The 26,847-nt window shown below is 41.5% G+C and overlaps 2 protein-coding genes across 6 annotated transcripts in view; one reads left to right on the top strand and one right to left on the bottom strand.

The window, feature by feature from the left end:
• Nucleotides 1-1,959: 1,959 nt before the first annotated feature.
• PTGR1 (prostaglandin reductase 1) lies at nucleotides 1,960-20,781 on the bottom strand. 3 transcript variants are annotated; one of them, XM_027710251.2, is made up of 11 exons: nucleotides 20,645-20,781; nucleotides 13,357-13,463; nucleotides 11,414-11,459; nucleotides 10,659-10,718; nucleotides 9,317-9,484; nucleotides 7,408-7,525; nucleotides 6,956-7,111; nucleotides 5,315-5,420; nucleotides 4,157-4,275; nucleotides 3,119-3,231; nucleotides 1,960-2,454 (listed from the first exon to the last, which is right to left on the bottom strand). In XM_027710251.2, exons 2-10 carry the CDS (start codon nucleotides 13,460-13,462, stop codon nucleotides 3,121-3,123), a joined length of 990 nt encoding a protein of 329 aa, XP_027566052.1. In that variant the 5' UTR covers nucleotide 13,463; nucleotides 20,645-20,781; the 3' UTR covers nucleotides 1,960-2,454; nucleotides 3,119-3,120. The 3 variants fall into 3 exon arrangements, with proteins under 3 accessions (XP_027566052.1, XP_027566050.1, XP_039245255.1); XM_027710249.2 differs by having other exon boundaries at nucleotides 1,960-3,231; XM_039389321.1 differs by lacking the exons at nucleotides 11,414-11,459; nucleotides 20,645-20,781 and having other exon boundaries at nucleotides 1,960-3,231; nucleotides 13,357-13,435.
• Nucleotides 20,612-26,847, top strand: part of SMC2 (structural maintenance of chromosomes 2) — a 21,606-nt gene continuing 15,370 nt past the window's right edge. Inside the window, exons 1-9 of one of the 3 annotated variants that reach the window (XM_027710244.2) lie at nucleotides 20,612-20,919; nucleotides 21,515-21,755; nucleotides 22,654-22,803; nucleotides 23,425-23,547; nucleotides 24,426-24,464; nucleotides 24,649-24,759; nucleotides 24,940-24,984; nucleotides 25,427-25,660; nucleotides 26,328-26,477. In XM_027710244.2, coding sequence (XP_027566045.1) covers nucleotides 21,588-21,755; nucleotides 22,654-22,803; nucleotides 23,425-23,547; nucleotides 24,426-24,464; nucleotides 24,649-24,759; nucleotides 24,940-24,984; nucleotides 25,427-25,660; nucleotides 26,328-26,477 — 1,020 coding nt within the window. In that variant the 5' untranslated portion in view covers nucleotides 20,612-20,919; nucleotides 21,515-21,587. Of the gene's footprint in view, nucleotides 20,920-20,979; nucleotides 21,059-21,165; nucleotides 21,285-21,514; nucleotides 21,756-22,653; nucleotides 22,804-23,424; nucleotides 23,548-24,425; nucleotides 24,465-24,648; nucleotides 24,760-24,939; nucleotides 24,985-25,426; nucleotides 25,661-26,327; nucleotides 26,478-26,847 lie in introns of those variants that run through there. The other 2 variants (XM_039389320.1, XM_039389319.1) reach the window with 2 other exon arrangements.

Raw genomic sequence — 26,847 nt, 5'->3', positions numbered from 1 at the left:
GTAACTTACGTAGTGGCACAAACATGGCCATGTGGACTGGAGGAAAGCAGCACAAAAAGACCAGGGATGACTATCAGCACAACCTCAGCTGCAGGGTGATTGAAGAATGGGCACTGCATCCTAGGCAAAGCTGACACCCTTTTCATCTTTGTAGATGCATGCAATGGAGACCTGCTGTAGTGCTGAGGATGACGTGGCCCCAGGCAATCCCTTGCACAGCTTCTGATAGCCAGTGAGACCACCGAGAGCTCACTCTTTCCCAGAAAGCCTTTAAGCTCAGCTGCAGAGTGATGGTGTTAGAGGAAGGGGTGGTTGGCTGTTTAGAGGAAGGGTTGTTGGCAGACAGCTGCTCTCAGGCCCTGTGCAACTGTTGGAGGACAGGCCAGACTGAATGGTACTACCCATGCTCTGCCCCTAAAACCACACATAACCATGCACTGGCAGAAAAGGCCTATCCCAGCAACACATCACTGTGCCTTTGCTCTACACTGGGCATTGGCACCTTGCTCAACTTCATTACAATGATTGTACTCACAGGGCTAGCAGGGAAGAGAGATCTTCATCTTATTTTTAATACTCCCTTTTTATTTTCAATAACAATTCAAGTGTCACTCCACAAAATTTAGAACTTCAGTGACAACCAAGCTCACAGTGAAAAACCACTGCAAGACCTCCAGACAGTGCCGGACAACGAGGAATATTCTTTATATGGTGACAGTGTTCCTCACGTGTAACAGCTTAAATTTTCAGGAGGAAATAGCTGTGTTCCCTAGAGAAGTTCAGAGGCTCAGGGTTGTGTAGTGTGGTGGTGGTTTTACACAGAAAAAACACATTTTGAGGGTAAAACAGCCTTGCAAAATGAACTGCAATTCACGATGAAATCTATACACGAGTAATGTACAGATCAGTATTTTAGGAGAAAGCAGGCTGAGCCAGGATTATTGTGACAGACAAATCTTTCTGCAACTCTGACCAAAGGACAGGAACTCCATGTGGCTATTCTTAGTTCATTTGCAAATCACAATTGTACTTGAAACAAAAGATCATTAATTCACTGGACTTAAAACAATTCAGTATTTAAGGACTTGTAAGCCCTCTGAAAATTCTTTAATGAAAAGCCACCAAACAACACCAGACCTCTACTCAATGGATTTGAAGTCTACTGACAACGTTCCCTTTTCTGGTTTACCCCTTTCCATGCTGTGCAGTGGTTAAATATCCACAGACCTTCTCCAGAGGCCACTGTAAAACCACAGCACTGGAGCCAATTCAAACTGGCAATTCAGTCTCCTCAGAAAAGACTATCAAGCAACCAGAACCTGTCCCCTGCTTGTGCCAAGATGCATTATTTCCCCAGTGGCCACCTGACCTGTATTTCAGGACAAGTTTTTTTCAGTTCACTTGGCAAGTACTGGTCAATCTACAACTTAAGTAAATGATCTCTTCTTGCTGACAAACAGAGCATCTAATCCTGGCACTGCAAAGACATTAAAGCTGTTTAAGATCCCTCTTCACAGATCAGTAATGAAACCTTAAAAGTAACCAAGAAGTCCTCCACAGTGATGAAAATGGATCACAATCACTTTCAATATCTGTCTGTATCCCGTAGTTACAGGTTCTTGTTCTGGCCTTTTCAAAACATCTAAGATATTTATTGTTGCTAATCTGTGTGTCTCCTTTGTTTGGCACCATGTGGGTGCTGGACACCAATTTAAAACAGCTTGGGCCATCATATTTATCTGACCTCCCAGGAGAGCGAGGGTGAACACTAAGGCAAGGTCAACTCTAAGCTTGGACACCAATGACCAAATTTCTCAAGGAAATTAATGACCTTCCATACCACCTGTACTGAGATTTGCTGGGATAAATAAGTGCTTTTAATATTTTAGCTCCTCTGTGTTAGCCACAAGGAAGTGAAAGGGAGAGTATTCCACAAGCAGAACTATAACACAAGCAAAGTATACATTAACAGTTTTATTTTTCCTTTCCATAATCTCAGAATAACTGAGATATCTACATTGTCTAATAAAAGTTTTGTTGCCTTAAAATCGGGAGCAGAAAAATCTGCAGCTTAATTCAGTAGATAAGACAGAGAACAGCTCTTTAATGAAGGCCTTCTGGCATGAGGAGTACAGAAAAGGCACGCCCTGTGTCCAGTGGTTCTATAATTTTATGATATTATCCATCCAATCCCAGAGCTATCCGCCCCCCAGATCCTCCCCAAATCTGCCTCCCAGCACGCCTCTCCAGAATTGAGTCCAGGGTCACAAGACCCTTTCTTCTTCTTCATCTTCTTCTTCACAGCACGTACTGTCTTTGGAGCTTCTCGAAGGTTCCAGGCTTGAGAGTTGCTTTGACTATGATCGTATCTCCTTGTTCAGGCCTGGGGTGCAAATGTTCTTAAACATAACAGGTGTTTACTACAGTCTTACCTTGAAAGGAGCCTAAACAAGCCTAAAGAATTTAGAAAATTCAATATGAAATGGGGGAACAGGGTTTAGTAAGTGTTAACTACTATTCTAAAGTGTGAGAGACTATACAATTATACTAAAAATCTATATTTACTACACAGCTACTTCTAAAATCTACAAAAAGCTAAAAATCCTAAAAATTCTCAGGCATCAGTCCCCCCTTTACCAGGGATGGCTGGTCAAAAAAAAAAAAACAAACAGCTAGAGAAGAACCTGGGTATCCCCAAGTGTTGTTAGCTTAGCTTGTTCTCCACCTCTTGATATTGGTTAAAAAATCCCTCTTGTAAAGTTCTTGGACAAATCAATGGGTAAACATTAAATGTGCCATCAGCTAGCAAAGCTTTGGAAATTGTATGAGGAGGCTTGTAGTAAGGAAAAACAAAGGTTCAAGCTACTATTAAATCTGATACAGTTCTGATGTTCAGCAATTTTAAGGCTCTTTTTTTGTGTAGTTTTGTGAGGTATCTTTCAAGTTCTTTATGAATTGGCATATTCTTACACTTATTAGCCCAATTATTAACAGAAGTTACCATTACCAAACGTCCAGCAGAAAGACTGAAACATACTAATCATATGTTTTGACAGGTGAGTTAAAAGCATTTAACAGAATCACATTCTTCCACACCAGTCTCCCAGGAATATCTGACCTTCAGACTTTTACAACAGCTTTTCCCAGATTTTCTCCCTTTAACATTCCAATGAAAGCCATTGGCATGTTCTCAAATCCTTCCGTGACTTGTTCATGGTACTTCACTTTTCCCTGTCAAAAGTAAGAAAGGAAATTGCTGAGTTTTCATCCACCAGAATTGAATTAATTGCAACAAAATTTTATCCAGCATGTATGTTTCATCTGAAACAAGCAAGCTGGCATGCACCAGGCTAACTCTGCAAAACTAGGTAGGCTGCTGTGAGGATCTGCTTTTGTTGTGAAACCTTCTACTTGGAGTCATACAGGGAGCAAAAGTCACTGCCAGACATACCAGAATAGATTTAGTGCTACTTGGTCCCCAAATAACTGATAGGTAGGGGATCATTTCCCCAAAGCCAGGCCTGTCTCTACCCATACAGAAATACAGAATTGCAAATCCAAGTGATCAAAAGCTGATCCATCCCAAATCCTCATGTTTGTAAAAGCTAGAGCCTCTTAGCCTTTAGTATTCACACTTACAAACTTCTCACAACCATGAACCAACTTAGTAACTAACTTAGCCTTTATTTACAAAAATAAAATATAAAAAATTCCATATTAAGTCCCTTTAAAGTCCAGCTCCCAATTCCATAAAAACATTAATTCTTGCCAGTAATTTCAGCACAACACTACAATGGAAATCCTTGCTCATACTACAAATGACCAAATGAGAAATAGAGGAATTACCCTAACTATGAAAACCTTCATTACCAGATAACTGTTTTGAATTACTCTGGAAGCATCCTTTTTCAAAGCCTACATGTATTCTGGAATATATCTAATTCCACAAGCTAATACTGCTGGTCTTAACAAAGCAGAAGGGATCAGGCATGTTTACTATGGTTTGAGTGTTCCCAAAAGGCTCAAAGATCATGTCAGGGAAAAGAAAAGTACCATGCTGGGACCTCACCCAAACAGCTATGACAAGAGACCCCTTGCAAAGAGGGAAGCTATGGTGTGAATACACCTTACAGAAAACTACCCCTTCCTTCCTTACCTCCATGACCCACTTTAGCAGTGCCTTCACACCTTCCTCCCGACGGTTATTCCAGCGGGTCACAAGAAACCCTTCCATTCGAAGCTCTTTGAGGATCATTGAAACCTGCACGTAAGGCCCTGCAAGAGAAAGGAACCAGAAAGCCATCTGCAATATCAATTTCACTTAAAATAAATCCCAAGCATAAAGTGGGCTTTTAGCAGTAAACACCACTGAATGACTTTGTTTCAGCCAGAAGGAACAAGTATTTTTTCTCCAAGCAGAATTTCCAGGACAAAAGACCAAGGATTCATGGATAGATAGCCAAACAAGGAAACACAGGCCTGATCATTAAAGCTGTGGGACTAAACACTAACATTTCTGAAAACAGCTTCATTCAGAAGTAAACTGGCCTCAGCTTCACCTGAGGGACTTCAGCTGCATCTCAAAAATACTGTTTTGACAGCTTATTTGGTAGCCTGCCAGGCTCTCATCCTCTTTCTAATTCTCAAAATTTAAGTTATAAACTCTAAAACACAGTTCCTTCAATCACAAAAATGTGTGATAGTGTCCTCACTCTCAAAAGCCTGTTTCATTTTTTTGAAGTGGTCTGAGAGTCCAAAGCAAGTCTGCTGTCAAAGAGCATTCAGACCTCCTATTTCTTCTAAAAGGCAAATTTGGAAAACTTAAATGTTATTGGAAGTGAATATTCATCTCAGCCACATTTCTTGGCAGTTTCACTAGTAGCTGAAACCTTACGGGAAAAAAAAAAACCAACCCTAAGATGCATCATCTAAAAACCTGAGAGAAATCTATTATCTCATCTAAAATTGTGTACTACTGTGTAAATGACATCATGCACCATACCAGCCTTCTACTGATCTATATTTGCTTAGAGGCCTGTGGAGTCCTGATTAAAGTAGTTTAGTCACTCCTTCATTTCTAATCAGCTGATGTTTTTCATCCAATGGGAGTGCACACAAAGGAGGATGAGTGGACGTACACACTAGGAGTGTGGTCATGCTCCCACTGCCCCAGAGCAGCGGTTAGTTACCTGAATGTACACACATACATAAATGGCACAGGGAAACAAATAATAAAATCTCAAAAGACTCCTATTATGTCTCTCTGCCATCACCAAACAGGAAATCATTTTAGACACAATAAGCAGGCCCACACCTTTCTGAGGCACAGAGTCATTGTACAGAGAGATGGCTCCACAGACTGCAATCCTTCCATATTTCTTCATCTGGTTGATAGCAATACTGGCAAATTCTCCACCCACCTGCAAAAATGAGAGCATGTGCAGCTTTAGAGACAGTCCAGTGTTTAGTATTGATTACCAAAATCTGCCAACCTTGCATCATTGCACCAAGGGGTTCAATCAGGGAGTGGAGAGGTGAGTTGCACTACTCCAAAGATTTGGTGGTTGCAGAAACCCTTACACTTAGAGAACACTATAATGACTCAATCTCACTCTTCTAAAAATTAGTTATGAACATAGGAAATCAGTTTTAATTCCAAATCTGCTTCATAGATCTTGGTTTGGAAGTGTTGGGCAGGATTTGCACATAGATCCCTCCTTCTCCTTAGAAGGAGGCACTAAGGGGGGGGCACTTAGTGTCTAGGGGCACTAAGAAGCACCAGCTTTTCCCACACACCAGTCTGCACTTTTACATCTTCACATCGTGGTGATGTTAAGCTTTTACTTAATGATTCTCATCTCCGAAACAGGGATGTGTTTTGAACAGAAACTTTTAATGGTGAGAAGCTGTGAGAAAATTTACTGCTGGGGGAACTCTACACAGAAGTTGGAAGTGAGAGGGAAGGGAATGGATGTGACCATAAAACGTATTTCATACACTGGCAGCACTGGACATGAAATTCAGAAGGCTAAGGCAAAGTAACTAGGAGCTCCTGAAACCCTGCTCCTTGAACTTTTTATTCCTGTCAATTGCCAGGGCAAGGCAGGTATGTTGCAATCCATACAGAACGACAGACTGCTGAGAGAAAGACATGCTAAAGAGGTGATTATGGGTTTTTTTAAACCAGGTAGCTAGCCAGGGAGTTTTAGGCCACTATATCTGCTAATACCCTTGTGCCCAGGTATTATATTATCAGGTATAATTCATGTTAGCTGTAGCAGGAAATTAAAAGACCCAGGGCTGGTTGTCTGGCTTGAAGGTGAACTGACGTGGTTTAACTCTGTTAAACTCTGTTCAAAACAAGATGGTCACATTCAAAAAGCCTATCAAGACAGTACACAGTCCCCGTTAATTCCAGCTATACTTAGGAGAGGTCAGAAACCCTCTATGGGCCACTCCAGTAGTTTTACAAGTGGGCCTTGCCATTCTTTAGTTTACAGGCACCAGTGCAGCCCCCGTGACCACATAACACGGAGCAATCTACACTCACTCCCCTTCTGCAATAGCAGAGAACTGGCTGTGGTCCAGGGTGGACCAGGAACGGACTGGAGCTGTCTCTGTTCAGCATCAGTTAAATGTTATTGTGACCCTTACCTCCCCAAAATTGGCCACACTTTTCAAAGAGTGAAGTAAAACTTCTTTCTCTCTATTCAAAAACACTGCCAACAACCCAGCTTTGCCTTTCAATCTTTTCCTTTCTGTTGCTGCCCAACTCAGCTGCAGAAATATGTGTGGAAAAGGAACAGGAAAGTAGATAGTTCTTTTTCTTGATTAAGTGGATCTCAGTATTGAGTTCCTGGTGTAGTTTGCAATTAGATGTATACAATATTGAGATCCTGCTATAATTTAAGGAAAATGAGAACTGCTCAGGGCAAGGCCTTCTCTCTGAACTCACATTATCAAAGAAACAGTCGTAGCCATCAGGAGAGGCTTTACGCAGTGCTTCATCCAAAGATTTAACAGTCTTGTAATTAAAAGCTTCATCAAAGCCAATTTTTTTCAGATAGGCAACCTTGTCATCTGAGCCAGCACAGCCAACCACTTTGCAGCCCTGCAAGGAAAGGAAAAGAACGTTTCTAAATATCCCCTGACAACACAGGCTGACACTCAAAGAGTGCTGGGTGCAGAGCTCACCCTTAAAGCACAGCCGTTGTCACCATATGAGTTTCTGAGCTCTAGGAAACATTGAACTAGCTTTGCTACGTCTTCAGGAGCTTGTTCCACCACAAGACCCCAGTGCAGGCATGCCTTCAGGGATGCTTGCCCTGCTGATCATTCATAGCCTTGTTGCCCTGTCTCCCAGCTGAGGCTTCTGAGGAGCAAGTATGAGCGGTTCAAGCCACTCACCCCAATTTTAGCAAGCTGCCCCACCACAGAGCCCACAGCACCAGCTGCAGCATTAACCAGCACCGTCTCTCCTGGCTTCATCTTGCAGACCTCCAGCAGACCAAAATACGCAGTGAGGCTGCGAAAAAGAGGGAAGAATGGCTCAGTGAGGAGTAAAAGATGACAGACTCAGTGATAGGACTTGACCACATTGAACCACAATATCATCACAACCAGAACAAGATTTAGTTTTCCTCATTCTTCATGAAATACAAAAATTGACCCAACCTACTTAGTTTGGTGGCTTTTTCACAGCCATCCCAGAAAAAAATATAGATATGTTACTGGGTTAACAGAATGTTGCAGCAGAAATCTTTGTGATCATTAGCCAGATCATTAACTTTCTTTGTCATCAGTAGCTAGAAGGAGAAAGACGGATAACTTTGTAAGATGACAGTTCAGTTATACACTGGAAGAGAGAGAGAAAAGTAGAGAAAGGTCAGTAGCCAGCTGGTATCTACCAGACTGAGGCAAAGATTAAATGATACTCATCACAAATCAAAGCTGGCAGAAAAAAAGGGTGACAAAAACTTGATGAACTGATGGTCTCCCTGCTCCTGAGGACTACTGTGCATAGCTATGGCTATTGGGTGAAAAATGGAATCATTAAGGTTGGAAAAGACCGCCAAGATCAAGTCCAACTTTTGACCAATTAGTCAATTAACCTTAGCACTAAGTGACATGTCCAGTTTTTTCTTGAGCACTTCCAGGGATGGTGACTCCACCACTCCCCTGGGCAGCCTGTTCCAATGCTTGACAATCTTTTCCATGAAAAAATTCTTCCTGACGTCCAGGCAGAATCTCCCCTGGCACAGCTTGAGGCTATCCTCTTGTCCTGTCACTAGATGCCTGATCCCCATCTTGCTAAACTGTTCTTTTGGGCAATGAGGTCTCCCCTGAGCCTCCTTTTCTCCAGGCTAAACAACCCCAGCTCCCACAGCTCCTTCTCATATGAATTACTCTCTAGACCCTTCACCAGCTTCATTGCTGTTCTCTGAACAGGCTCTAGCACCTCAATGTCTTTCTTGGAGTGAGGGGCTCAACTGGGCACAGTACTTGAGATGCAGCCTAATCAGTGCCATAATAATCTGTAGGAAACATTTAAGTTTAGCCCTTCAACTGGCCCAGAATCTCAGAAAACTCTTCTGCTAATTTCTAAATTCAAGCTGAGAGCTTCATACTTGGTCTGGATTGAAAGTGGGAACTGAACCAACCATCAGGAAAAACATCTTGATTGATGTTAAAATGAAATCTGAGAAGTTCTCCATCACACACAATTTTACAATCCTTTTGAAAGCCTCCCATGTGAATAGGACTGACCAAGTCCTGATCTCCCATAAAAACTACAGAGAATGAGTCAAGAAATGCAAGAGGATGACTGAGACTGCAGTAATGAATATAGATTCCAAGGCAGAGGAGTTTTCTGCTCCAGTACAAGTTAAAGGACCTCTATTTTGCTGTATGACATGACAGTGATCTTTTGCATTTTTGGGGGTAGTTCTGGAAATATGGTGATAGTGGAAGAGCCCAGTCAGGAAAAGCAGACTAGTCCAGCTGCCAGTGAAGTTTGAGACTTTCCACTAAGGTTAACACAGACTGAAATGGATTCTTTACAGCCCTTCCTGGATCCTCTTTCTTCTTTATCATAGCTCCTCAAAGAGAGGCACCATAATCTCCAAGGCAAATCTCCTCTAATCTAGAGGATGGGACAACCTTCAGGTCCTCTGGGTAAGGGCATCCAGAAGCACATGTTTCTTACCAAAGTGAACAGGCAACATGCTTGTAGAAAAGACAAGGGTCACACAGATAGGCAGAAACATTCTGCACAGTAAAATCCAGATGATAGTTGCCTTTTCATCTCAAAACTCACCCTGGCATGCCAACTGTTCCAAGGGCTAGAGATCTGGGGAGTGATTCTGGCCAACTGGAAGGAAGGACATGTAGGCCTTTCCCATCAGAGATGAAATGAGTTCTCCAGCCACTGTCAGCCACAACAAAGGCCCCCACTGTGAAAGCAGGATTCTTGCTTTCCACAATCCTTTTTAAAAGAGAGAAAAAAAAAAAGAATACCTTGTCAGAGACAAATCAATACTGGCTCTTCAAAGAAATATTTCACATCAGGACATTTAGCCCATACCTGCTGATGCTGTAGGTGTCAAGCTCCTTTCCTGAAATGTCTGCAATCTCTTATTACCAGAGAGATACTGGCCAAGATGATTCTAGACTCAGCTCTGCCCACAACAAATCCAATTTTCCCAGGAGTGCCAACTCTTTTTTTGACTGTCACCTGGTATGAGTTCAGACTAGGCTTCTGTGAATTAGAATGCAGGAAGGAGGATGCTGGCATTAAAGCATAGAAAAGCAAGGAGCTGCAGATAGGCTGTAACAAGCAGTTTCCTTCTCAGACAACCTGCAACCCATTTAAAAGTTGAAGATCCTGAAGATGGAACCTCTTGGGATAATGAAACCAGATAGAAAGCAATATCTAAAACCAGGGAGAAGTTCATATTAGCAGTGCCTCTATACCAAGTGAAACTTCAGCTTCCTTATCTCAACAGGAAAACTATGTTGGAAAAGGGTAGGTAAGCAGCTTTGAATTATTAGAAACAGCTGGTCTTCTGTTCAGCAGACCTGGTTGTTAATTTACCCCAGGCCTCTGTGTTCCTGCAGAGAAACACAAGAGTCAAAGGCCACAGATGTTCCTAAGCAGTAACTGATAGGCAGCACAGCAGGAACAGGCTGACAAAGGGAAACATCTGTGTAGCTAAATTACCACAAGCTTGGGAAAAGGATGAACTTACAGTTATACAGCCCTTTGGCTGGAGCTGCATATTCAGTGACTATGAGATATTTTCAGCTGGAGTAGATAGCAGGCATGACTGTGAGCATGCAATTACTAGTACAGAAGGTTTTAAAATGTGAAGTTGACACCTATGGCAAATACAATAGTTGGTCCTTCATACCTGTAAAATTTGCCTTTGAGAACATTATCACCAGAAAAAATGTATAGGTTTTATCAAATGCTCTCCAAAAAGGCAAAAGTAGTTCTTAGGGGAAAAACACATTCCAATCAATTACATATAAGAATACAGTTGCAGAAGTATGTAGACTCAAGTCTAGAATAGGTAACACAGACTGTAGACGTCTCGAATGTCAGCACATTCCTGTTGAGATCTGCGATATGAATGGATAACAAGAACTGAAGATCTTACCTGGCAACCTGTGTTCCTATCATTATGTCCCCTTCCTTCATCACAATTCGACTGTAAACTCTGTAACAGGCAGACATGGCTTACTGTGAGCAATTGTAATAATGTTCCAGATACACTACAACAGTAGTAGCTACTGTCTGACCCAAAAAGAGAATACCAGCAGTGCTGTTGAACAGATCACAAAGAGCTTGTCGCTTTAGTGGCATAACTGGATGTTTTCCAGGGCCAGCTACTTGAGCATCCCCAGCATGAGAGTGTTGGGGGACACCATATCATTAATCTTCCCAGCATGGTCCACCACCACAAGAAGCCTAAGACTCAGAGAACTGACACCTGCATCCACCAGCATCCTCTTTAAAACTACCTAGTTTCCCTGAGCTTTAACTGCCTCCTATTAACATTGGTCTATCAGCAATGTCTGACTTAGAATTTGTACTATTAAGTAAAAGGTTGCTAAGATAAATGAAGCAGGTACTGCTACAGGGCTGCAGTCTCATTTGAGCCTGTTGCACTCCAGTGGAACACACAACAAGGAAAAACAGCACATTCAAAGAAAAATTATCCCAGTGTCTAGCTAAATTTGGCACAGCTCCATATTTTGAGTCTTGTAATTTACACACTTTTTATGAAAAGCAGACAAAGGCATTGGGACTCTGACAACAAGGGGCACTCTCAGCATGTGTTCTTTTGAGGTTTAAGTGGCAGATGGAATTAGGTGTCCTAGCCAGCAAGTCATAAAGAAGAAAAATATATACCTCATGTAAGGATCAACACTGAGAAACACCGATTCAAGCAGCAACTCTGCAACGAAAGACAAAACAAATTCCTGGACACTAGCAGTGCAGTAAAGCATAGTTTCCATAAGTCAGTCTTTCAGCTAAATTGATAGGAGTTCTTGATGCTTAAAAGCATCCCCCACCCCTTAGGGAAAACCTACCAGAAATGACTACTACAGTCATTAGTTTTGATTATGGATGCGCTGTTACAAAAAACATTTTCTGTAGTGTATCTAAGAGATTGTCTTATTTTCATGCTTTTTTGCATCTGCCTCCTCTCTCTATAGAAAGGTCAAGTGGCCAGAACTCTAATTTATTTTTTTGGCCCATATGTAAAAAGGCATCTCACGATTCAGCCACCGGAGGGTGGTAAGAAACGCTGGCACAGGTCAAATACAAACACTACTTGGCTGCCTTAAACAGAAAGCATTAGTTTATCTTTTTAAAGTAGCTTAATCCACCTCGCTGTCTCTAATGACACTAGTTCCCAGAAAATATACCATTAAACATATTTAAATTCTCATTCACACAGCAGTTCTAGCTGTTCATCTCCACCTACTAATACTTTTCATTGCCTGTGCTGCAGTGGTCTGTCTAGTACAAGCTAGAAATATATTCAGATAGAAATATCTTCCCATTACTCAAGAGAGAGCAGGAAGGCCATGTAACATAACAGGGAAGGCCCCCTTCTTTAAAAGTGTTACTGCAGTATGAAGTTATGCCTCTTTTTGCTGTAAGGATTAAACTGGGAACAAAAAAATTACTCCAGGTTCTTAAGTACTCACAGACATGAAATTTTTAAGTGTGTCTGCGTATGTAAGAAGAAATAGGTTTTCAAACATTTAAGTTGCAAACATAATGCAATACTTTGATGCAATTTCTTTCGTGAACCTTCTAAAGTGGAGTAAATTTTGTAAAGGACAAGTAGTGGGACGAGGCTCTGCATGGTTGATGCAGATGTCCAGGTGAAACGACAAATCAAAGTTCATTCTTTTATCAACAGCTCTTGTATATAATAAGTTAACATATTCCTTACCCTTTTTGAAACAGACAACCACAGGAATAAAAACTGTCTATTTTTTACTGTTTATATTCACTCTCTTGTTGTTACATCAGATCAAATCTAACAGGACTAAGGACTAGGCAAAAAAAATCTAAGGACTGGCAAAAAAAAAAAAAAAAGTTGAATGGAGGCAGAAGTCTTGCAGTGTTCCTTCTTAAAATAAAAAACTAACCTTTACCCACTCCAGCCTTGAGGTCTCCCTGCTGCAGGCTCATTGTCAGTGCACAGTCTCTCTGCTCTCCCCCCAGCACTATTATCAGTATTTTCCCTAACAGCATGAAAAACTCCACTGAACACATACTCCTAGATGTTGTCTTCTCCACCTTTTTCCAAAATAATGTAGATAAAAGCCTTTCACTAGTAAAGCATGTTTGGATTTTACAACAGTTATCTCATTTCCTCTGTGTCATAATCAGCTTCTCTATTTCTAAATGAAACAAATTCTGTTTTCTGTGTGGCTGCGGGTTTCAAGGCTGTATCACTTCGGCAATTTCTCCAATAAGCTTTATTTGCAAATGTGTTCGAGTGCCTTTGTCATCAGGCACCAAGTGGAATTAGGCAGCTTGAAACCGTGAAAGGCATGGCCCAGCTGCTGAGTCCTGGAGTTAGAAGTGCTCAGCCATTGTTTGTAAGGGTATTATCAGAAGGCAACATCACTTAAAAACCACCAAACCCATCAGCATACTTGTTCTTCAGCAATTGTCCTTCTCTCTTAAGGTGCACGGCTTGCCCAAGCCATGTCACTGCATTTTTGAAAATATAAGCCAGAGAAACATGCAGACAGTTCTAAGATGCACAGCCATACATCAGCAATCAGATAACCTCCAGAAAAATTAATAACAGGTAGCACTCCACTCACCTCCATCCTTCAGATTTGGCAGCTTTATCTCTTTCAAGTCAAAGTCACTGGTTTTGGGGAAACCTTCAAAATGCTTCTTCAGAACCCACGCCTTGGCGGTCACCATCCTGCACAACAAACAACAAAAAGAGGACCTGTCAAAAGGATGCCCAACGGTACTGGGCTGCTCATGGGGGCTGGTTTATACTTCATGAGGCAGAACAGTTATCTCGATAATGTGCCATAACACAAGAAAGCCTTTGCTTGTTCTTGTGGCAATATCACTAGATCAAGAAAACGTCTGAAAAGGCCCGCATTGCCTTAGCAACCCAGAGCTTTCTGTGACTTGTCGGACCTTCCTGCCTGCTCCAGGGCAGCAAGCCCTGGAGTGGGAAGGCAGCCCTGGCATGTTGCATGAGTCCCACCTTAAGGATATTGAAGGAAGAAAATCTACTAGTTTAATGAGAAAAAAAATACCGTAAGGAAAAATCCCTGATTATTTGGGATGAGTAATGAACCTAAACTTTTACAAACTTGAACCAAAGTACAATTGAGAAAAACAAAGGTAAGCACCACTTCTTTCTGTGACACTCATTATATTGAAAGAAAATACTTCTCCAGTTGCCAAGCTCAGGGCTTGGAACTGGGAACACATTGTCACCAGCATTTTCCACACAAGACAGAAACAAAAAAATAACTTGCATTAATTCTAACCTCACAGCCCCTTTGCCCTTCTTATACACAACTGCACCAACAAGAAAGAGAAGTTATACTTAGAGCAGGCAGGTGGAAAACTGTCTTCTGCTGTCACAATAACCTTCTGCACCCGACTCAGGCAGGGGCTGGGCTCCTTCAGTCACACACACTTTCAAAGGTGAAAATGTAGGCTTTTATAGACAGGGTTGGTACCGCCCTCAATACACTTCCCCAGCATGAAGTGAAAACCCTCAGAAAACATAGCATAGCACACACCCATTGTGAGTCACCTTTCTCCTATTAAGATTTGATATCATTCCTCCAAAACCCCCAATTCAGTGCCCCACCAGTTGCACAGGCACGTTACGCAATACGCGAAGCTAAATGCACAAACCCCATGGTTCTAGAAACCACAAAAACCTGCAGTCTGGAGACCTGTCCCACAGCGCGGGAATTTCTTCAAATGACTTTTTACCAGTCCAGCCCTAGAACTTGCAAGAGTTTCTGGGGAAAAATATCTAATTAAAAAATGTCAAATTCCTTGTTCAGTTCATCATTTAGCATAGCAAATGATCCACACATTTGTCACTTCATGGCGAGTGCTCTGACCCTCATGTTCCCAGTGCACGCCCCGAAGGATCAGAGCATTTGTGGCTAAGCCTCACTGTTGCCGAGCCATCTTAAGAAACACTAGCAAGCTTTGTCATTTTGCCTCAACTATGTTGCAATGAGGCATGTAGCATCGGAGAAAACTTTGTCCAGTGCTTAGCTGTAATAAAAGATATCGTGACACTGTAGCAAGAACAAAGCAAAGCCAGCAAACGGGCTTACAGGAGCGAAGGGTGAGTTCAGGGTAACAAAACCGATCCCACTCACTCGTTTACACCCACAGGCACCGAGAGGAGTTTGTCCCAGCAGTGTGCTCCATCCAGAAATGACCAGGGACAAAGGGATGCTGGCTAGGCTGGCAGTTATTTGCTGATGTGCCATTTGTATCCCCGGGAAGTGTCTCCCAGCATGTCCCACGTTTGTGACTCATCAATATTGACTCCCTGCTTTTTGTCTCTTTTGTCTGTGTGCCTCAAGGCTCCAGCCCTGCTCTTTACATTCCCACCAGCACCTCTTAATAGCTCGAGTCTTCATGTCTGAGTATAGCAACCTGATACCTCTTTGAGGCTGTCCTTTGTTTTCCCTACGTGGCCCCCTCCAACACAAATCATGTAATTATGATGATCTGCAATCCTAGGTGCCATCAGTACAGGCCATTTCTGTCTTCCTTCAACTGTTTCTTTTGATGCTTCCACTCTTAGACCTCCCTTTCATACCAATCTTCACACTCCTATCAAAAATTTCTAGTTTTTCAGCAGAGCAATGATCCTGCTTACAAACCATACTGGAAGATTAATTTCACAGAACCATTTTTATGACATTTAGGCCTAATTTTGGAAACAGGAGAAATTTTCTTCTGCCCACTTCTCTCTTCCTACTGAAATCACATCATTATAGCCACTTCAAGACTAGGAGTGTTTTCTGTAGGTTGTAAAACAAAAAGCGAAAACAAAACCAAAAATCCAGAAAACAGAACACAGATACATGCTTAATGAATGGATTCACAAACCACTTTCCAGGTTAACAAACCAAGATTATTTTCTCTGTTTAGATATAAAATAATAAGAAGTGGTAAGGACTACTTTTCTTAAGCATACCAAAGGATGCTTAAGCATACTCCAAAGGATAAATAGCAGTGATGCAACATTTTCAGGGTTCCATTTTAAGTTTTACTGAACTAAGTATGTGATAGCCACCATCTCAGCTCCTAAAGCAGTAACCTGCCCTTGTAAACCATAGAACTACTTTGTTTGCAGTATCAGTGGGTTTGGATAATACATTTCTTTCGTCTGCTTTCTGTATAAACTGTTTCACAGACCATTATTACAGCAAAGAGGCTGCTATGATAAAAACTTCAGAAAGAACAGGCCATGACAGGGATAAAAAGACTATTTAAAAATAAGGTGATGCATTTCTGCTTGATTTTCTTACAAAAGAACCACTAAAGCTTTTACTGAAATTGAAGTCCAAGATAGCATTTATTCTAATGTCCTTCAAACCCTCCTTGTCCCCTCATCTAGACCATCAAGTTACAAAACAATAATGAACACCTAGAAAAGAGGTAATGGAATGGGAAATCTTGTCTCTTTGCACTAATCAAATACATAAGAAAGCAAAGATCCTATCTGTGTTCAGACACTGCAGTTGCTGCAAACTGTAGCTGAGCTGAAAGCAAAGCACTTCGTGCAGGATGTCACAGCTCAGTCTCCAAAGTCAGCATGAGTAAGAAGGTTCACAGTTCAGGGTAAAAGGGGAGAGAAGAAGGAAGAGATGAAAACTGGAATCCCATACTACATACTAGCAACTGGAAAAGAAGATCAGGAAAAAAAGAGACAGGCAAGTCTGAAAAAATGGCGATAGGTTGACTGGAGGTTGAGGAGCTGATGGTGATACCTGAAATCTGGGAATATTCACATTCAAGTGGAAAAGCAGTAAAGCTCTCAAGGCAGCATGAGTCAAAACAGAAAATCTTACCTTTCTTAGGTAATCCCATCTATTATTCCTAGCCTGGACTTGCCCAAATCTAACCTTGAGGACAAAATCGCTTTAGCAGCCTGTCAGTTACAAATCAATTCAAATCTGGGGTTAGCTTAACAGTTTATTTTCCTGACAGTCATAATTTGCAGACATGACTGTGGTACTTTTCCTTTTATCTCTATTCTGAAGCAGGAACACCTACGCTCACATCTACATTGGAAGTAAAGGGTATGATTAAAAGCTGAGTAAAGTGTATCCCTCAGACACAGTTGGTTTGTAGATCATTGCTGAAGAAAAACCCACCATCACTATGACAGCAGTTTTTCAGGTAATCATCATCTCATCTAGTCTCTTCCCTAGATTCAATTTATGTCTTCTGCAGCATTTCAAAGCAATCTGCCAGGCACCAGCATGAAGGACTTGCCAAATACCTTAGAAAACAAACAACCACCTTCCCTCCCACCCCAACCAAACAAACATAAAAGGACTTCTTGGCAGTAGAGACTGCCAAGGGAGTAATAATACAGAGGCTACCTCAGGATCCCATGCACATACAGGATTACCAATTACCTGGGAGTGATCATGGCTTCAAATCATATGTACCTACAAGTTTTAGCAAAAATTACCTGTTCCTCTCCTCTGGCTTAGCTATTACAATGCTTTCTCAAATTTTTTTTTCCTATTGTAAAAACAAAGTAAAGGCAAACCACTCCCATGTTACTTTTGGCAGAGACTGTACTTCTAAGCAAGCATGACACTGTATTATGAAACGATAAAGCTGCAACTTCACTTCCTTATGCAATACTATTAAGTCCTGGAAGAAGGTCAAAGATTGCAGGTGAGTAGTCATTGCTCTGCTACAAGACTTGGCCACGCTGCACTTTGTTACAAGGTTGTAATTCCAACAGAGGTTCAAAAGAGCAAGTTCATATGGGGCGGTGAGAAGGAAAGCAATACCTTCACTAAAACAGGTCTGCTGTCCTTCAGCTCTCAGAAATTGCATACATAGTGAGACTCTTTAGAACTATAAGAAAAAAGAAGCAAGTCCACAGATAGGAAGGAAGATGGGATTGAGTGCACTACCAGCAAGTTCGCAGATGACACCAAGTTGGATGGGAGTTGATTTGCTGGAGAGTAGAAAAGCTCTGCAGAGGGGTCTGGACAGGCTGGATAGATGGGCCAAGGCTAATTGTATGAGGTTCTACAAGGCCAAGTGCTGGGTCCTGCCAGGGGGGTCACAACAACCCCAGGCAGCGCTACAGGCTGGGTGAGGAAGAGTGTCTGGAAAGCTGCTCAGCAGAAAAGGACCTGGGAGTGCTGGCTGACAGCAGCTGAACATGAGCCAGCAGTGGGACCAGGTGGCCAAGAAGGCCAATGGCATCCTGGCCTGGATCAGAAATACAAGCAATACAGTATGGCCAGCAGGACTTTGGGAAATAATCATTCACCTGCACTGGTGAGGCTGCACCTCAAATCCTGTGTCCAGTTCTGGGCCCCTCACTTCAAGAAAGACACTGAGGTGCTGGAGCAAGTCCAGGGAAGGACAAAGGAGCTGGTGAAGAGTCTGGAGAGTGAGTCACATGAGAAGCAGCTGAGGGAGCTGGGGTTGTTCAGCCTGGAGAAAAGGAGGCTCAAGGGAGACCTCTACAACAACCTGAAAGAAGACTGTAGCCAGGTGGGGATTAATCTCTTCTCCCAGGTAACAAGTGACAGGACAGGAGTAGAGGAAATGGCCTCAAGCTGTGCCAGGGGAGGCTTAGATCAGATACTATGAAAGTATTTTTCACAGAAAGGGTTGTAAAGCATTGAAATAGGCAGCTCAGGGAAGTGGTGGAATCACCATCCCTGGAAGTGTTCAAAAAACATGTGTATATGGCAGTTGAGGACATGGTTTACTTGTGAACATAGTGGTTGTGCTGGGTTGACAACTGGACTCGATCCTAAAGCTCTTTTTCAATTTTAGCAATTCTGTGATTCTGTGGGACACCGCAGGAGATGTGAGCTGACAAATCAAGCTGAAGCTTCTTGAAGGGCCAGCTGTGCTTCCCTGGTCACTGCACAGCACTCATAAGATTCTTTCAAGCACTCTTTTTACTTCTCCCTTGCTTAAATGTTGATACAGGCCAAACACATGTTGCAACATCAGTAAATGTAAAATTTCATCAAAGCAGTAGAGACATACTGCAGCATAGTTTTGCTTCTTGAATTTGCAACAACACCCCTTTGCAGCATAAGCATCTCTTGAAGTGTTGTGTAATAAGTGCAGTCAGAAGGGAAATGACAAACATGCTTTCAAGCATCAGCGATCCCTCTGAGGGTCCCTCCTGAATTTCTGTAATATTGCAAGGGCAGATTGATCCTTGAACAAGTTCCTGCTCGTAACATGCAAAACCAACTTCTCCCTCAAGACAGAAACTTGCTGCTCCAGCCCACTTAGCATACACAAGACATACTTGTTATCTGTTACCACTCCAAGAAATCTGCAATATTAAGAGACTGAGATTGATAAATGAAAAATTAAAAGGACGTGAGAAAAAATAAAAGAGGGATGCCAAGGAGAGTCAAAGGAGTTGGAGTGGAAAAGTGGCAGCACAGCGAAGTGATCGGCACAGCATGTGGAAAATGGGGCCTGAGGAACCTCCCTGCTGCTGCAGCACACATAAGTGGAGCATGATACTTTACTCTTGTATTCCACCCTGACCCAGGCAGGAGGGTTGGAACTAGATGATCTTTTAGGTCCCTTCCAACCCAAATAATTTTATGATTCTCTGATAATGTGCATTGTACCAAGTATACAGCAGATCCTTCTTAGCTCTGAAGTCACAAGTAGGTATTCTACAAAGGTAAAAATATAGTATAGCTTCAGCAGTTTGTGATATGAGTATTTTAAGAATTGGGAAAGTGTTTTATTTTTGTAAGTACATGACACAGTGTAGTCCACACAGCCACCTCTAACAGAAACGAATCAGGGCCTCTCCTTCAGGCAAGAAACATGCAAGCACATTTGCCACAGACAGTAGATTTTTTGTCAATTAAAAATGATTCAAAAATCATTTGGGAACATTTTCAACCCGCCAAATAAAATGTGACATTTGATGCGGTTGTATGGTTACACAGCATCAATCTGATTCATCTCCATACTTCACAATAATTTTTCTCAGTATGGTGTTCAGATGTTAGCAAAGTAACAGCTGATAAGAGATCATCAAGTTCTTCTGGCTGCAGTACCTCCAGCAGCAGTGCTGTCTCAGTAATGCCTTAAACAGCAGCATCCAAGGTAATTCCTGACATGAGCAGATACATGATTTTATTTCTCTGTAATGTAGCCCTTCAGTCTGAATTATTTAAAATTATTAAAATAACATCAAACTCAGTAGTTCAGGACAGTAAGTTTTACAGCAGATCTCAGTGGTCAATGGTCACTATCCAGCTGATAGTACAACACTGGAGCTCTCCTGCAAAATCCTGGTCTATTTATACAGCACAGCTACAGGAAGGTCAGGAAAGAGCAAATGCATCCAGCCGACTTTGCTTTCCCGCTGTGACCAATGCGGCAATAAGTAGTTAGACAACTCCTGTTCTTCCAGTGACACACACACACACACAAATTTTGAACAAGTTCTCCTTCCTCTGCTTGAATGGAAGCGCCTGTTTATATCACAGCAGTACAGTTAAACAGGCACAGATGGCTTTTTCTTTTTTTGGCAGGTAGGGGGAGAATGGGGTGGGGAAGCGCTGCAGTAGGAACGTATGTAATAAGTATAGAACCGCACTTCCTTCATTTTAATACGATTTCAGGGCGGTACAAAGACACTTCCCGCCGCAGCCTGGAGCTGCTGCACTCCAGCTCCTCAGCCCTGCCACAGAACCCCACATGAACGCCCAAGTGTCCTCTCCTGCTGCCCCATCGCCCGCGGGGCCCGCGGGGCCCGCAGGGCCGCACCGCCCTCCCTCACCGACCACAGCCGCCATTTCCCAGCTCCCGTCCCCGCGAGAGCCCGAGGGGCCCCTTCTCGGCCGTGCCCACCTGCCCTGGGGGTGCTCGCCCACCCTTCAGACCACAGTACGGGAGCACTCGCCCCTCACGCAGCAGGAGCCGAGATCACACCCCGTGCCAGCCGCCGGGAGGCGGGGCGCGGCAGGGCGAGGCAGCCCGTGAGGGGGCGGCCGCCATCAGGCGCCGCCTCTAACGGCCGGGGCGTTCGGCGCCAAAATTCGATCGTGCTGGGCGGCGGGAGCGGCTGCGGCGGGTGGCGAGCGAGGGAGGCCCCGGGATCGGCGAGCGGCCCCGGCGGTGGGCGAGTGAGGCACTGGGATCGGGGAGGGGAGCGGAGCGGAGCGGAGCGGAGCTGCCCGCGGCACGGGGGGCTCGCTGGATCGGGGTCCCGGGTGGGCCGCGGGGCAGCGCGATGCCGGCAGCAGGGACCGGGATGGGGCTGTGGTGGGTCCGTGCTTTCGGTGCCTCAGAGCCGAGGCTGCCGCTTTCCTGGGATTCATCGCTCGGGGGCGGTGGGGCTAAGCAGATATAGCAGTCCTGCAGGCGGGAAATGGGAGCTCCGCTTCTGCTGTGTTCTGAAACACCCGGGCCTTTCCTTCCCCTTCGCTGGCTGGCGGCCAGCTTGGTGAAAACCCGGGGTTTTGCCACCAGTCTTCATACAAGTGTCGTGGTGAGCTTTGTGTGAAGTCACGTCTCTTAGAAATGCTGAAGTACAGGTTATTGTTGGGATGTTGCCTGGACCTGAGGTCCACTTGTCATTTCTCGTCTTATAAATGCATGATGTTTTTGTTGTGAAAATCATGTGTTCTTACCATTTTCTCACACGCGTAACTGTTTGTTTGGCATGCAGTATGATTTATTTGCTTATTCTTTTTTCTTTTATTCTTTGAAATATATAAGATCATAATCCAGATACTTTTCTTTGTGCTACTCGGAGGAATACTTTGCCTGGTCCCTTAGGACCACAGAGAAGATGTACATCAAGTCAATTGTTCTGGAAGGATTTAAATCCTATGCTCAAAGGACGGAAGTTAATGACTTTGACCCATTATTCAATGCCATTACTGGCTTCAATGGTAGTGGCAAGTCCAATATCTTGGACTCTATCTGTTTCGTGTTGGGGATCAGCAATCTGTCACAGGTAAAGAGATGGGGCATTTAAGAAACATCTTTCTTCTGTTAGCAGCGTTTTGTATTACTGTAAGGAGTAATCTCCGATGGGAGACCTGAAGTGGTGCTTCTTGAAAAAATAGTTTTATTTACTTGGATTTTTCATTACATAAAATTGAGTGTCTGACATTCTTTCTCATTCTTACTCTAAGGTAAGAATTCAGTAGACTACAGTCGTGAACAGTACGTGGCTTAGAACAATAGACTAAAAATACCCATTTAAAAGGTACCAATCTCAAGCTGAAGGTCTCTTGCAGCAAAAGGCACTGACTTGTTTATTTGTAAATAAATTTTTTCAGTTCTGGATTGGGTCTTAACATTTGGCCATCTGGTTCATAAGAAAAAATTAAAAAGCTGGTTTTCATGCAATGCCTGCTGTTTAAAAGATGATATATCCGCTTTATTCTCATAAAAAAATTGACATTTCTGACATCAATTTGAATCTCTGTCTTAGGATGATTTTTTGATTTCCCTTCTTTTCCACCCTCTGCCTTCTCCCAGATGTAGACAAATCCAGATGTAGACACATCCAGGAACACCTTCTGAAGCATTTCTCTGTGAACTGCATTATGAATAATAAGTACTGGTTAAATAAATGTGCTGGTGACTGGCTTTTTTTTAACATCTGTTCAGTGTTTGTCAGGAACCTCATGCAGAAACAATTAGCTAACTAAAACTAGACAGCCACACTCTGCTTGTGGTTTTAGAATAATAGCACCTTGCAGCTCCCATGTATCAGTTCACATGAACTCTTAAATATGCAGCTAGATCTTAATTTTTTTCATTCATTTCTCCAAAACCTAAAGTAGTACACTGAAGCTGTGAAATTAATTCTTTCAAAAAAGTATTTATTTGTTCCTTGGATTTAGGTGCGAGCTTCCAACTTGCAAGATCTAGTTTATAAAAGTGGGCAAGCTGGAATTACAAAGGCGGTTGTGTCTATTAGCTTTGATAATTTGGACAAGAGTCAGAGTCCACTGGGATTTGAAGCTAATGATGAGATCATTGTGACTAGGCAGGTGAGTCTTTAATATCTGTATTGTTTAGTAACCTAAATACATTTTTGCCATGCTCAACAGAGTGACTGGTCAAGGGAAAAAAAAGGATATTTTTTAAAGTCTTTGAGTTTCTGCAATTACACAGTGTCCTTAGCACAAACTGCAGGAGTAGATCCAGTGTACTAGACAAAAATGTTCATAACGCAAGTTCTAATTTTCTATTTAGTATTTTGTTTTTGCTTCTGCTTTTGTATCTTCCTCTTAATATCTGAACTGAGTGTTAAATTTGGTCTCCAACAACAAAGGGACCTTTATTTTTTCTGATGAAGATGTTGGAGTTTTGGTTTGGGTTTTTTTGTTTTGTTTTGTTGGTTTTTTAAAGTAGTGTTCTTGGAAATTTTCTTGTAGTATTGTCCTCAATGACTAATCTTTCTTTTGTTTTAGTTAAATATTTTGCATGTCCCTTCAGTCAAACAAGATCTATTTTGATGTTCTGTGTAGTGCACACATATATGTGTACACAAAGATGTAATACGGATGATTTGCTCAGATTTTTTTATTCTTTGTTACAGTTTATATCCTCACAATATCACGTAATTTTTAAACCACTGAAAGTTTCTTGAATTTCTTTTCTTTCTCCAGGTTGTCATTGGAGGTAGAAGTAAGTATCTTATCAATGGTACAAATGCTACCAGCAATCGTGTGCAGGATCTCTTCTGTTCCGTTGGACTCAATGTCAATAATCCTCACTTCCTCATTATGCAGGTATTGTGTGCATCTTTATAAAATCCAGAAAGAATAGAACTTGCACTAAATTTGAGGCAGGATAGATAGTGGGAGAACAGTCAATTTCCTAATTGAAGCAACATCTTATTGAGTAAAAATGAAGTGTCTGTTATGATTTCTAGTACAGCAGTTTGACCCTAAAACACACTGTTAGCAAGGTTTTCTAAAATATATTCCAATTTTCTTTTTTTTTCTCTTTAACAGATATGTGTTTCTTTTATTATTATGCTGAAATTACAGAGATTTTATTTCCTATTATATGTGTTCCATGTTAGTATTTTGAGTGAAATTGATATATGTGCCTTCTTAAGTAACAGTTAATGAAAGAATGCTGGCTAATTGAAAAGTCTCTTATAAACATCAACATAGGGATAGGCAAATCCCTGAAATATTTGCAAGGAATAATAAAACAGATCAGGATTTACTCAGTCAAATGTAACTGTCCCAAACTGAGTGAGGGGGTGGGATATGGCGACAGTTGTGTACATATTCTGCTTCTCCCCAGTTATATATGAGCTACATCTCCAAAAGAACCGGTTTATGATTAGGAACTTATTCAACATCAGCAACTCAGTAAGACTTTAGAACAAACTGTGCTGTACTCCTTTAAGTTGTAATCAGGAATGTGGAGGACGAGCTTAAAATACCTGTGAGAACCATTTCAAGCTTGCTAACTGAAAGTGTGACTTATTTGAACTTTGAATAACAAAACAATTCAGTAAACTAGATTATTCTTATAGTAAAAAAAAAGTGTTTGAACTTAAAATACAACAGTTTTGGGGTTTGGAGTTTTGGGTTTTCTTGTTACTACTGCATGGTACACAAACACTGTTCTTGTTTTATCTTTCTCTCACCAGGGACAAATTACCAAAGTTCTAAATATGAAGCCGCCAGAGGTAGGAAAGTTGTGGGAGATTTTTTTTGTCTGAAGCTTTATTGAATTGTTTTGAATTACAAGAATCCATATTTTGGGAGGGGGACAACAAAAATAAAGGTATTAGGAGATGGGATGTTTCTTCTTATGCTAGATTTGTTCAACTCAGTTGGACATCTCATTTTTGTTGCATTGCTTTATTTTAGATTTTAGCTATGATTGAGGAAGCAGCTGGTACTAGGCTGTATGAAAGCAAGAGAAATGTTGTCCAGAAAACCATAGAGAAGAAGGAAGCCAAACTGAAAAGCATTGAAACGGTACTACATTTTAGAAAGTATACTTTCTTTCATATTTGTTAAAGATAACTGAATAATTAGTTTAGTGTGGTTTTTAAGTTGTTGAATATTTCATTTCTGCACCTGGAACTAGATAGTCGTGCTTACACATGTTTAGAGTTTAAGAAAACCAAAATACAAATGTTCTGTTTTATGTTTCAGGTCTTGAATGAGGAGATCAATCCAAATTTACAGAAACTGAGAGAGGTATGGAAAAATTAAAAGTGAGGTAAAGTAGGTCTTTCAAGTGCTGAAAAAATGCTTTCAGCTGCCCTGAACCAGTACGTGTTGGCTAAAACAATAGTATGTTTTCAAGCTTTGTAGAATCTTTTGATAGAGAAATGTTATTGTCTTTCCAAATACAGAGAATGTGACATTCAGGACTTCCAAGAAGTCCTAGAGAGAAATGTAGGGAGAAGGAAGAAAACAAAAGAACTAGGTAAAATTAGAAGATAAAAACATGTCTTAGTTCTTAAAAAAACTGGGTCAAGTGGTATTTCTGCTGTGCTGTCAATTATATTAACGTGGAGAATCCTTTTTCTTACCTACAAATACTAATGTTTAGAAGTGCTTAGAAGATTTCTACAACAGTCATATGTATCATTATTTTCCTTCAAATTTTAGAATTATTTTTTTTTTGTCTTGTCAGGGACGAGCAGCCTATCTAGAACACCAGAAATTAGTACGAGAAGCAGAACATTTAAACCGCTATTGTACAGCTTATCAGTTTCTTCTAGCTGAAGAAACAAACGAATCCTCCAGTGTTATGTTAAAGGAAATGCAGGCTAATGTAGAGAAGCTTCAGGAATCAAAGGCTGAAACTGAACAGAGGGTAAGAAAACTTAATGAAGACATAGTGGAGATGGAAAAGGAGAAGGATAAGGTAAGTGCAAACAGTTATGCTCATCTGAATACTTGAATACAAAGAATTTTATGACATGGGAATAATATTTACAGATAATATACCCTTGAATTTTTATCTTCTTCTGGTGGGTTGCTTAGATTATGCACTATTCATTGTTGTTCTTGGCCATTGTCTAGAAGACATAGTTTTAAAGTTTTGTCTGAAATGCTTTACTTCCAATTGCTGTATATGAAAAATGACCAAAGCATAGAAACTGTGCCCTCATGTTTCCACCTATGCATTTAATGGTAAGTTTTGCCAGACATTTTTTTCTCCCTTTTTGTTTATGTCTCAAAGAAAAAGAAAAGTAAGGAAGCTTTTGTTCAAAAAAAATCACTATTGACTTCAATTTTGGAGGCAGTAAATTTGGTTAGATACAATGGCGCATAGAGTCTTTGGATGTCTAAATCCAACTTCTGTAAAGGGACAGTGTCCCATCATATGGAGTGATATGGGTCTTCAACTGTAGCTTCAAGTTAGGTTGAATTTCATGGGCAAGAGATATTCTGACCTGTTTCTTTTGAAGTCTGACTGTGCACTTGGTCAGACTGCCTTCTACGTAAAGCTGTGAACAGACGATGAAATATTACAGGTACTGTATCAGTCTCAGAGGCTAAATTAACTTTTCCTTTATTACTGATTGTAGAAAGTTGGAGGTGTGCTTCGTGCACTGGAAGCTGCCCTTTCAGAAAATCAAAGAGTTCATACCAAAGCACGAAGTGCCCTTGATCTCAAGAAGCAAAACTTAAAAAGTGAAGAAATTAAGCGCAATGAACTGGTAACACGTATGCAGAAGGTAAGCTATTTGTATATAATTTTCTTTACATGCTAAATTAATTCAGATTGTGGGTACAGCTGATTTTTCTTGCCTGTTACAGTAAGAAAAATCCTGTGATGGGTAAAAAGTACATGAGAAAAGCAGAAAGAAATGTTAAGGACATTGTTTAATTTGTGCAGCATGAGGTAGTAGGTTCCTATTAGAAGTGGACACGATGCAGACACAAAGCAAGTGCAATAGACAGTTTCCAAACCCTTTATTAACCTGAGGAGAGATCCCTATAACTTCAAATTATTATTCTGTCTGGACATATGTTACTCTTAAAATTAAATGAGAAATTGCTACCTTGGGTATTTCCGACAGTTGATGTTTTTTATACAAGAGAAGC

Source organism: Pipra filicauda, unplaced genomic scaffold (genome assembly GCF_003945595.2).
Source record: "Pipra filicauda isolate LSUMZ 115617 unplaced genomic scaffold, ASM394559v2 scaffold71_size5581439_pilon, whole genome shotgun sequence".
Lineage (NCBI taxonomy): Eukaryota > Metazoa > Chordata > Aves > Passeriformes > Pipridae > Pipra > Pipra filicauda.
This window is presented reverse-complemented; position numbering and strand designations above follow the sequence as displayed.